Raw genomic sequence first — 13,104 nt, forward strand, 5'->3', positions numbered from 1 at the left:
AATTTTAAGATGTTTCCTGATTCTGAGATGTTAATAATATTTTTTAAAGTACACCTTACAATTAAAGAAACAGTAACATAAAGTTCCCCAAACTTGAGAAATAAACTCTTTTTAAAGGAACACATTTCTATTCTCATGAATCCTCTGAGAGAACTTAAATTATTTTTATTATAGAATTACTTATTTGGGAAAATGATAGAAACAAAATGTAGTAATAATTAAATAGATCGAAAAGAACAGGGAAACAACCAAGTTTCTCTTAGAGTATGGATTTGGGTGTCGGGCCTGACGGCAATGTTCCCAGCAATTAAAGATATACAAAACAGATTAGGGAAAATTGAGACACGAAGACTAGATGGTCCATTTTTACCATTCTGAATCTCAAGGGAGAAAAGACTTACAGAGAGTCTCTGAATACTGATTAAGAAAGAGCAAAAAAGTAGATTTCAAAAACATTTATTTCATTTCAAGGGACTAATCAGGTCACATTAATTCCACATTAGAAAGACATTAAACTATTTAAGGCTGTTTATTTATCTGTATATCAGACATCTACTATATATGCAAACATAAATGTATATACATACATATATACATATTAACATACATATACATACACACACATATACACACACACACTCACAAATACATACAGACTCACTCATCCTCACGCATATAATGCAAATGTACATACTGAACACTCAGTGGTTCCCCCAAACACAGAGAAGCCATGGACACATATTTATATGGTTCCTCTTTAATCAATCAATTAAAAGTTCTTACTACACCCCAACAGTGTCCTTAGAAAAAGAATTTAAACTCTCACTGACAAGGCAAAACTTATAAACAATTGGGAATACTAGACTCCTCATGGTATTAAGTAAATTCAAAAGGAATTCAACGGAAAAGATAAAAAGTAGGCTCAACAGAAGACTTCGTGGAGGGAACAAAAGAAGCACTAGGACTAGGAATGAATTTGAATGAAGAGGATAAAAGAAAGCAAATATTTAAGGACAATTTCAAGGTTTCTAGACTTAGTAAAACTTTTTTAAGAAATTGAAAACTTAACTTTAATCATATTAAAATTATTTTGTAGTATCTCAGCACCAGCCGAAGGAAAAAAAGCTAGGCTATCCAGAATTAGTCTAAATGGCAAGGTTAAGCCATCATGCAATTAAATATCTGCCACAGGTAATTAAATTATGAGTGATCACTACAAAAATATCATTAAATTTACACTTTTACTGCTAATTATGGCAGAAAACCTAGGTTCAACCATCTGCAGCTTACAAATATAATCTACAATATATCTTGTTTATCTGTCAATTATTCAGTCTAACATTTCAGATGACTCCTTTGCCCTAATAGCTCATTACAAACTGATGTACGTAAATTCAGTTTCCACATGGCAAGACTGAGTGTCACACAGACAACATTACAACTCAAGAGGAAAAAAAACATCCAATAATAGATGAGGGATGGAGGAAGGAAAGAAAGGAAAAAAGGAAGAAAAGGAAGGAAGGAAGAAACAAAGATAGAAACAAAAAAAGATACAAAGAAAGAAAGAGAAAGAAAGAAATTCCCATCACCTCCTCTTCATTCTCATCCTCTTCCTCAAATACAGGTTTCAATACAATTTCATTCCTTTCTTCTGGAATTCTATCATTTATATACACAGTCTTCCCAAATTTTACATTATTTTGCTTCTGCAGAATAACGCTGAAGAGTTTCTGCTGCTGTGCCTATTTGGGAAAAAGAAAAATTAAGATTATTTGAAAAATTATTGTAGTCAAAATTGGTTCAAGAATTTATTCATATTTTCTCATCTTTTTAATGTCTGTAGGTGTAGGATCTGGAATGATGTCCCATTTTTGTTCATGATTTGCACCCTCCTTTTTTCAACAGTCTTGCAGGGGTTATCAATTTTATCTGAAAAGACTAAGAACCATCTTTTGTCTTTGTTGATCCTCCCTTTTGTATTCTGTTTTCTATTATATTGATTTCTACTCTTGATTATCTCCTTCCACTTTCTTTTTTTCAATTTTATTTTATTGTGGTAAGCACCTTTAACATGAGATCTACCCTCTTAAATTTTTCAGTGTACATACATATTACATTATTAATACGTATATCAATAATTTAATACATTATTGTTGATAGGTATAATATTGATATTTATAGAAGACCTCTAGAGTTTGTTCATCATTTTTTTTTTTTTTGGCCGCACTGTGCAGCTTGTGTGATCTTAGTTCCCCGACCAGGGACAGAACCGGGCCCACGGCAGTGAAAGCTCGGAGTCCTGAGACAGGCCTAGGACCTGGGACCCTTTGCTTCAGTGCTGCAATACTTGCACCTGGACGAACCTCTCCTCCAGCAACAAAATACAAAGAAACTATAAGGGACTAAAAATAACTGCATGCATGCACAGTTGGGGCAAATTGTGGACAAAAGATACAAAGAGACCAAAAAACCCCACTGCCACTTTTTAAGAGCCCAGAGCAAAAGCAGGGTACTGCGCAAGCCCTCTACACACTAGGCCACCTAAAGGGTGGGCAAAACACCTAAGCCACCCCTCCGGCCTGACCCATGGATACACCCCTACCCTCACCCCATATAAGGAACAAGCTCGCCCCTCCTCAGGGAGTAAGCAAGCAAGGGAACCTGTGGTCTGTTCTCGCTCCCCCCTGCTGTAGCAGGGGCCCCAATAAAGCCTTGGCTGAATTTCTTGTCTGGCCTCTAGTCAATTTCTATTGATTAGGGATGGCCAAGAACCCTGGTAGGTATCATTAACCACTGGACTGCCAAGGAATTCCCTAGAGCTTGTTCATCTTATACTGAAACTTTATGTCTGTTGATTAGTAACTCATTTCCCCCTGGCAACCACCATCCCACTCTTTGATTCTATGAATTTGACTAACTTAGATAGCTGATAATTTCCTCTTTAAAGGCTGGATAGTATTCCATTATAGGTACATACCACATTTTCTTAATCCATTCATTTGTCAATGGACGTTTACATTGTTTCCACATCTTAGATATTGTGAATAATGCTGCAAAGAGCATGGGAGTGCTAATATTCATCAAGACCCTGATTTCAGGTTTTTTGGATAAATACCCATAGTAGAACATATGATAGTTCCATTGTTAACTTTTTTTAAAAATTAGTTGATTTATTTTTAATTTTTTTTGGCTGTGTTGGGTCTTCATTGCTGCGCACGGACTTTCTCTAATTGTGGCGAGCAGTGCTCTTGGATGCGGTGCTCGGGCTTCTCATTGTGGTGGCTTCTCTTGTTGTGGAGCACAGGCTCTAGGCGTGTGGGCTTCAGCAGTTGTGGCATGCAGGCTCAGTAGTTGTGGTTTGTGAGCTCTAGAGCACAGGCTTAGTAGTTGTGGCACACAGGCTTAGTTGCTTTGTGGTATGTGGGATCTTCCCGGACCAGGGCTCAAACCCGTGTCCCCTGCATTGGCAGGCAGATTCTTAACCACTGCGCCACCAGGGAAGTCCCCATTGTTAACTTTTTGAGGAACCTCCATACTGTTTTCCATAGCAGCTACACCATTATGCATTCCCGCCAACATTTTGCAAGAGTTCCAATTTCTCCACATCCTTACCAACACTTGCTATCTTTTGTTTTTTTGATAATAGCCATCTTGAGAGGTGTAAGGTGACATCCCATTGTGATTTTGATTTGCATTTCCCTAATGTTTAATAAAGTTTAGCATCTTTTCATGTATCTGTTGGCCACTTTTATGTCTCCTTTGGAGAAATGTCTTTTCAAATCCCTAGCTCATTTTTTAATCAGGTGATTAGTTTTGTTTTGTTTTGTTTTTTTGCTATTAAGTTGTATGATTTCCTTACATATTTTGGAGACTAACCCCTAATCAGATATACAGTTTGCAAATATTTTCTTCCATTCCGTAGGTTGTCTTTTCACTCTGTTTCCTTTGCTATGCAGAAGCTTTTGAGTTAGATGTAATTCCACTTATTTTTGTTTATGTTGCCTGTGCTTTTTGTGTCATATCAACACTTCTACTTTCATTGAGTTTAATTTGCTACTGTTTCTCTAACTTCTTGAAATGGATACTTAGGATCATTGATTTCTGACTTTCTTTCCTAATTTATAAATTTAAGCCTACAAATTTCCCTTAAACTTGACTTTTATCATATCCTACAAGTTTTTCATATATCACATTTTCATTATAATTCAAAATATTTTCTGGTTTCAAATGAGTTTCTTCTTTGACCCATAGGTTATTTAGAATTTTATTTCTTAATTTCCAAATATATAGGGATTTTCTACTTATTTATTACCAGTTTCAGGAATAATTCCAATGTGGCCAGAGAATATGTTCTGTATTATTTCAATCCTTTGAAATGTATTGACATTTCCTCTATGGACCAAAACATAATCAATTTTGATAAATGTTCTTTAAAAATGTATATTCTGAAATCAAGAGAGATAGTGTTGCATGTGTCAATTAGGTCAGGGTTGCTAATCATTATTTAAAAGGACTAAATCCTTACTATATCTATTGGCTCTAGTAGTTACTGAGAGGAGTGTTGAAATCTATTATGATTGTCAAGATGTCTATTTCTCCTTTTAACTCTGACAATTTTTGCTTTTATATATTTTGAGACTATGTTATTAGATAGAAATAAATTTAGAATTGTTTATTTTCCTGATGAACTGAACCTTTTATCACTATGAAATGTTACTCTTTCTTAAGCATTTTGTCTTAAAGCCTACTTTAATATTAATGTACATACATCAGCTTTCTCTTGGTTAATCTTTGCATGATACATCTCTTCCATCCTTTTGCTTTCAACCTCTCTATATGTTTATATGTAAGATATGTCTTCTTAAAGCAGCATAATTTAACAGAGTTTTGGTTTTTTTTGTTTTTTTTTTGTTTTATTTATTTGGTTACACCAGGTCTTAGGTGCAGCAGGCAGTCTCCTTAGTTGCGGCATGCATGTGGGATCTAGTTCCCTGACCAGGGATCGAACCCGGGGCCCCTGCATTGGGAGCGTGGAGTCTTAGCCACTGTGCCACCAGGGAAGTCCCTAACAGAGTTTTTAAAACTCGTATCAATTCCCCTCCCAACTCAAATGTGGTTCTTGTTTCACACTGTTAATTCTATACATACGTAAACCTCGTAAGATGATTTTGTTTCATACAGCCAATAGATATGTAGTTTTATCCCAAATAGTTGCCCTTTCTATTTACTTCTGCATCTCTGGCCTTCTAACTGGGATGATTTTATGTCTGAAAACACTAATATTTCCTTTAGTGCAGGTCTGCTAGAAAAAAATTCTCTAGGTTTTTATTTATCTGAAAAATACCTTCATTTCACCTTCATTTCTAAAAGATTCTTGCTGGGTACAGAATTCTAGGTTGACACATAAGGCTTATCAGCACTTCAGATATACTTTTCACTATGTTTTGGCTTCCATTGATTCTGCTGAGAAGTCAGCTATTGACTGATTTTATTATTGTCCTTTTGAAGATAATACATTTTTTCCTCTGGCTGTTTTAAAATTTTTCTTCATTAGTTTTCAGTATTTTACTATTATATGCCTAAATATGGGTTTGTATTTCTTCTGCTTAGAATTCATAGCACTTTTGTGGCTTCAGGGTCTGTCCATATTTTTTATGCCCTATTCTCTCTCTTTTCTCCTTCTGGGACTATAATTACATATACATTAAACCTTTTCACCTTACCCCATATGTCTCTAATCTCTTTCCTGTACTTTCCATTCTTTTGTCTTTCTGAGCTGCAATTTGGATATTTTCCTCTGACCTATCTTCTGGTTCATTAATTCTTTCTTCAGCTGTATCTAATATGTTCTGCCTCCTATACGATGAGTTCTTAATTTGTTAATGTATTTTCAGTTTTAGAATCTCCAGATGATTTGCTTTATGGTTTCCAATGATCTCCAAATTCTCAATCTTGTCTTATAATTCCTTGAATACATCGGGTTGGTCAAAAAGTTTATTTGGGTTTTTCCATAACATCTTAAGGAAAAACCCGAATGAACTTTCTGGCCATGCCAATATTAATTAATTAATATTAAAGTCTATGTCTAATAGTTCCATTATTTAGACTTTGTTTTGCATCCTAGAGTTAAGCTTTATATCAATTACCAATGAGTATACTCCTCTTCCTTTGAGTGATTCAGGTCAAATAATGATTCAATTATTTTAATGACCTTTGGTTTGGAGCACTGTCAAGGTTTTACAAAACAATTACCATTAATTTTTTTTTAAGAGAAAAACCATATACATTAATTTAAAAACACTAGAAAAATTTAAAAGATATGATACATACAGGAACATACATAAAATATGCTGCCTTAACTCCAATGGATTATTCGTAGAGAAAAATGTCTACTAACCTCACAGAAGGAACCATGGTATCAAGTTGCAAGCTTATTTTATTTTCCACAGAAAATGACCACAGCTTGTGAAGACTAGGAATACAGAAGCTGTTATCCCACAACTGACTTAATTATTGACAAAAATGAACATTTATACAGATGAATAAGTTGAGAAGCCTTATTTTTTTTTTACGCATTTTAGTGATACTTCACTATCAGAACTTCATTATCAGAGATTGAAAAAAACATAGGCTTAATTCCAGGATTTTAATTTCCTTACATAATGCATATTAGTGGAACATTCCCTCTGTTGTGATAGGTCAGATTGTAGCTACTCTGTTCTGTTAGCATTTAGAAAGTCTACCCACTGCCTCTTTAGGGTGAATTTTCTCTGAGGAATACACTACTGCCAATCAGACCTTTCTAATCCCAGGTAATCAGACCATGCAAATCACAGAAATCTAGCTCTGCCCTCACCTAGACCTTAAGGCTGGCTCCAGAGGCTTGTGCTTAAGAAAATCATTATCCCTTCTCCTCCATTACCATTATTAACCTACTCACTGGAAAAAAAAATCAGAATTCCCTTTCTCCCTCTGTGCCCAAACTTATTTTGTCTATGATTTTTGGTTTTCAGAGTAAAAAAACATTTATTTAGAACACTGCTTCCAAACAGTGTTATGTACAAAACTAACATTTCACACATTATCAATAGATACTCCTTGAAAAAAGGGTTCTATGCTCAAATAAGTAAGATAAATATTACATACTTTACCTCCCTTCCAGGGGATTTACAATTCATAAGAAATATGCTTAAAAAAAAAAAAAAAAAAAAAGAAATATGCTTAACTTTATTTAACCCAGGTTTCCAAAACTTATTTGACCATTTAGTCCCGTTTTCCCCTAAAGAACACTATTAAAATGTGTGCCAGGGGATATAATATGAAAATGTTAACTGAGACTATGAACTTTAGGTATTCAATGACAAATTAAGCATCAGACTACTCATAGTGGATTCATCTATCACATTAGAATGAGAAAAAAAAAAACACTACAAATGCAAGTCTGCCTTTTACTTTAAAAAATTCTCCTTAGAGAAGCTAAAGCTCAGCTCTAAATTCCTTCAAAAAAAAACTTTTTGTGCATCTCATGCTAGGCACAGTGCTAGATCTCAGGAAGGTAAAAATAAATAGGATATATCCCCTCACTTTAAAAACTCACTGTCCAGTTAAAAACACAAAATATGCAATTATAATGTAGTGTGAAAAGTACAACAGACATATGCACTGAGGAGGAAGAGACCATCTCTTGCTAGCAGTAGTGAGACAGAGGAAGGTAGACTTTACAGATGAAGTGATACTTAAGTCAGCTTTTGGGGGGAAAAAAAGCAGCAATTCATCAGACTGGAAAATTTAGAAGAATGGAAGGCATTCTAGGTAGAGGAAACAACCAGTGTAGTCAAAAATTTACGAGATGTGTACTTCTGTAGCACACAGGGAGTATCCAGAGATGAGGCTTTTGTTTCATGCTGAGGAATCTGAACTTAGGTAAAGAGTAACTGGGAATCACTGAAGAGTGAGTGATGTGGTTATACTTGAATTTTAGGATAATAAGCAAAAGGAGAAAAGACTAGAGAAAAGGAGAATACTTAATTTGATATAACAACAGTCTGGGTATGTACAGCAGAGGATACAGAATCTACAGATATTTAGAAGTAAAATTGATAGTTACTAAGTAGGACTTTGTAACAAACTACTTAGAGTATAAATACTCCTGAAAAGTCTAAAGTACTCCCCAGTTTCTGGCTTGTGAAAATAGGAGATACTACTATCTGAGACAGGAAATACAGAAAACACAGATTTAGTGAGAAGATAATGAGGTTACTTTCAGAAATGCTAGGTTTGAAGTGCCTATAGGACATTCGAGTGAATATATAACAAGCAAATCCATAAATGGGATATGAGATCACAGAATTAAACACAAGATACAGAGAACCTCCAAGGGAGGGAGCTACTTAGCAAAGTACAAGGTTTCCATTTATGTCACCTAAGGAGATTCCAGAACCAAACTGTGATTCTGACACTTTATGAGAGACTCCAGAAGGCTTCCAATGCTCAAAAAAACCACAAGATATTAAATGGGTGCAAGAAGGGAAACCAAAATTGAACAAAACACAAATTTTCTTATCAGATCTTAAGGACTCTAGTTGTTCCATCATAAGAAAACTCTCTAACCTCTCAGTTTCGTGGGAGACACCTTCTAAAGGAAAAATTGTAAGGAAAAAATCCCTATAGACAGATGATTAGGAAAGGCTTCTGTATAAAACAGCTGTCTTTTGGTTGCAGAGGTAGGGAGCTTGACTGTTTATACAAAAAAAAAAAAAAAAATAGTGGTGAACCAGGAAGAGTCTATTTCTGCCCAGCAGGAAATTCTCATAAACCTTAAGTCCTAGAGCCCATGATTTGGTGGACTGCCTAGGTAGAAAAAGTCCAAAACCAGTCTACGAAAAACAGGTCAGAGAGAATAAGTTTAATAATGAAACTCTTAAATTAAAATGTATAATGGAACATGAACTTTAAACTACTGTTCACATCTTCACACTGAAAAATCTTCCATGTGATTGTTTTTTATCCCCATGGCATACACAGAATTCCTTGTCCAGATGTAGGAGAAAAAGTACTGAAAACAAGAAGGCAAGATACTGAAGGCAAGAACATAAAGTTGAAGAGCTCACCAGTGGGGAAGAACATTCACTGATCAGAGGCAATCACTCAGGAAGACTTAAGATCCTGAGAATAATGGGAGGTGCTATGGGAAGAATCAACTGCTCCTCTGACTCCCATTTTAGCATAAAATGTACCAGCAGTCCTGTGAGCATCTTGAAGTGCTGAAGTGTCAACAGTGGAGGAGAAAGATGTTCTCTTCAGAGGAAAACTATGAAATCCCACACTTTATTCTAGCTTAACAGTGAGTTAGTATCCAATCTTTTGGTTCTACCGGGGCTGTCTTAACCTATATAGTTCTCTGGAATAACCGTATTATCTAGATTCAGAATCTCTGGATTCTTTTCCTGAACTTGGCTTCAAATCTTACTCTCTTACACTTTCTTAATATTTATTTTTTCCAGGCTACTAATGTGATGTTCAAACTCTAACTCACTGGCCTACACTTCTACTATTTCTGTTCCCATAACACCACCCACAACTAACCATATTCCCACCATCCCAATGGTAGGGAAAATAGCCCCAGGCCTAGCTTTCATAGAAAAGAGAGGAAAAAGTGTGGTTTAAATTCTGCTTAGTAGCTTCTTCTTACTTACAGCAAATAAAGATATTTGGGGGAATTCCCTGGAGGTCCAGTGGTTAAGACTCAGTGCTCTCACTACCAGGGCCTGGGTTTGATCCCTCAACAGGGAACTAAGATCCCACAAGCTACTCAGCACAGCCAAAAAACAAAAAAAAACAAAGAAAAAGAATTTTTGTCAACCAAGTATTTAACTAATCCTAACAAGAGATAACTATCAAAATAATTTGAAAATCAAACCTGCTATATGGAGAAAAGGAAACCCTCGTAAACTGTTGATGGGAATGTAAACTGGTGCATCTGCTGTGGAAAATAGTATGGAGGTTTCTCAAAAAACTAAAAATAGAGCTACCCTATGATCCAGCAATCCCACTCCTGGGTATACATCCAAAAGCAAAAACAAAAACACTAATTAGAAATGATACATAAACCCCAATGTTCATAGCAGCATTATTTACAATTGCCAAGATATGAAAGTAACCTAAGTGTCCAATACACAGATGAATGGATAAAGAAGATGTGAGATATAGATGCGCAGGCGCGCACACACACACACACACACAACACACAATGGAATACTACTCAACCATAAAAAATAATGAAATTTTGCCACTTGCAGCAACATGAATGGACTTGGAGGGCATTATGCTACGTGAAAGAATTCAGAGAAAGACAAATACTGTACGATACCTCTTATACATAGAATCTAAAAAATACAACAAACTAGTGAATATAACAAAAAAGAAGCAGATTCACAGATACAGAGAACAAACTAGTGGTTACCAGTGGGGACAGGGAAGAGGGAGGGGCAATATAGGGGTATGAGATTAAGAGGTACAAACTATTAGGTATAAAATAAGCTACAAGGATATATTGTACAACATGTGGAATAGAGTCAATACTTTAAAGTAACTATAAATGAAGTAAAAGCTTTAAAAATTGTGAATCACTATATTGTACACCTGTAACTTATATAACATTGTACATCAACTATACTTCAATAAAAAAATAAAAATTTAAAAAATAATAATAAAACAATGAGAAAAGTAAAAAAAAAAAAAAGGAAAGAAAGAAAAGAAAATCTGCTATAGTCCATCTATAGGTAAGAAACACTTAACTACAAATTTTTTTAAAAATGAGACAACTTTTAAAAAACATTATTGTATATCCTCACAAGTCCTACATTATTGTACATAGTTTTCATTTTTTAAAGTAAATTCATCCTGGTAAAGAATTTTCAAAATCAATACATCCTCAAAGTAAAATAATCTATTAAACAAGGCAAATTAACATAGAATATAATACTGTGTAAAGCTAAGACAATTAATAGAAATATAATGGAGATTATCTGATTTATAGGCAATCCTTTAAAAGTTAAAATAGGAAGAAACTTAATATACTGAATTTTAAGTTCCTCTGCTGTGGCAATAATCTGATACAGACATATTTCTTTAATTAGAAAAATGAAAAGACAACCTAATCAAAAAATGGCCAGAAGACCTAAACATACATTTCTCCAAAGAAGACATACAGATGGCCAACAGGCACATGAAAAGATGCTCAACATTGCTAATTATTAGAGAAATGCAAATCAAAACTACAATGAGGTATCACCTCACACCAGTCAGAATGGCCATCATTAAAAAGTCTACAAATGATAAATGCTGGAGAGGGTGTAGAGAAAAGGGAACCCTCCTACACTGTTGGTGGGAATGTAAATTGATACACCCACTATGGAAAAAAAAGTATGGAGGTTCCTTTAAAAACTAAAAATAGAGTTGCCATAACATCCAGCAATCCCATTCCTGGGCCATATCCAGAGAAAACTCTAATTCGAAAAGATACATGCACCCCAATGTTCACAGCAGCACTATTTATGATAGCAAAGACATGGAAGCAACCTAAATGTACATCAACAGATGAAGGGATAAAGAAGATGTGGTGTATATATATATATAATGTAATACTACTCAGCCATAAAAAGAATGAATTAATGCTATTTGCAGCAACATGGATGGACTTAGAGATTATCATACTAAGTGAAGAAAGTAAGAAAGAGACAAATACCATATGACATCACTTATAAGTGGAATATAAAATATGATACAAATGAATTTATTTACAAAACAGAAACAGACTCATAAACACAGAAAACAAACTTAGAGTTACCAAAGGGGAATGCGGGTGGGGGAGGGATAAATTAGGAGTTTGGGATTAGCAGATACAAGCTACTATATATAATATAGATAAACAACAAGGTCCTACTGTTTAGCACAGGGAACTGTATTCAATATCCTGTAATAAACCATAATGGAAAAAAAACATGAAAAAGAATATATATACGTATAACTGAATCACTTTGTTGTAAACCAGAAACACAACACTGTAAACCAACAACACTTCAATTTTAAAAAAAAGAAAAGAGGGACTTCCCAGGTGGCACAGTGGATAAGACTCCGCTCTCCCAATGCAGGCGGCCCAGGTTCAATCCCTAGTCAGGGAACTAGATCCCACATGCATGCCGCAACTAAGAGTTTGCATGCCACAACTAAGGAGCCCTGGAGCCGCAGCTAAGGAGCCCACCTACCGCAACTAAGACCCGGCGCAACCAAATAAATAAATAATTAATTTAAAATTTTAAGCTTCTCTAAAGTAGTTTGTAATACTTGAGAAAAAATCAGGAGTTAGAAAGCATGATGAACATAGTTTTATTTCTATGACATTGTGATTATTGGGGGGTTTTAACAGTGAACTCATAAGTTTTAATTCATTTAAATAATTTTAAAACTTTTTATTACTGAAAATTTCAAATACAAAGTAAACAGATTAATATAATGAACTCTCAAGTTCACATCACCTATCTTCAACAATATTTATACATCCTTCTTTCATCTATGTCTTTACCTACACACTCCACAAACACCCCATGCATTGTTTACAATTTTTTTTCAGATAAGACTTGCATACATTAAAATATACAGATCTTAACTATACAATTTTGACAAGTGGATATACTTTGTCATGGTATAGAACATTTCCATCTCCCCAGAAAGTTCCCTTGTGTCCCTTCCCAGGCAATCTCCCCACCCAGAGGCAGCTACTGTGTTGATTTTTTTTTTTTTAACCTTAAATTAGTTTTGCCTGCTTTAGAATTGCATGCAAATAGATATAAGTGTGTGCTTTTCTGTGTCCAGCTTCTGTATCTCAGCATAATGTCTGGGAGATTCATATGTGTTTTTAGACATATCAGAAATTCATTCCTTCTTATTGCTAAGTAATATTCTATTGCATGAGTATAGCACAATTTGTGTATCCACTCTCCATGTCCATTTGGCTTGTTTCCAGTTTTTGGCTAGTTGTGAACAAAGCTGCTGAGCATCGAGCATCGTGAGGATGCGCTTTCATTTCTCATTGGTAAATACCTA

At 34.9% G+C, this 13,104-nt stretch overlaps 1 protein-coding gene across 8 annotated transcripts in view; it reads right to left on the reverse strand.

Annotated features, from left to right (window-relative positions):
• The window catches only part of EXOC6 (exocyst complex component 6), a 215,122-nt gene that overhangs the window by 141,092 nt on the left and 60,926 nt on the right, over window positions 1–13,104 (reverse strand). For all 8 annotated transcript variants that reach the window (XM_057531068.1, XM_057531071.1, XM_057531072.1 and 5 more), the window contains one exon: window positions 1,590–1,742. In XM_057531068.1, coding sequence (XP_057387051.1) covers window positions 1,590–1,742 — 153 coding nt within the window. The remainder of the gene's footprint in view (window positions 1–1,589; window positions 1,743–13,104) is intronic.

This window comes from Balaenoptera acutorostrata, chromosome 16, assembly GCF_949987535.1.
Source record: "Balaenoptera acutorostrata chromosome 16, mBalAcu1.1, whole genome shotgun sequence".
NCBI classification, from domain to species: Eukaryota; Metazoa; Chordata; class Mammalia; order Artiodactyla; family Balaenopteridae; genus Balaenoptera; species Balaenoptera acutorostrata.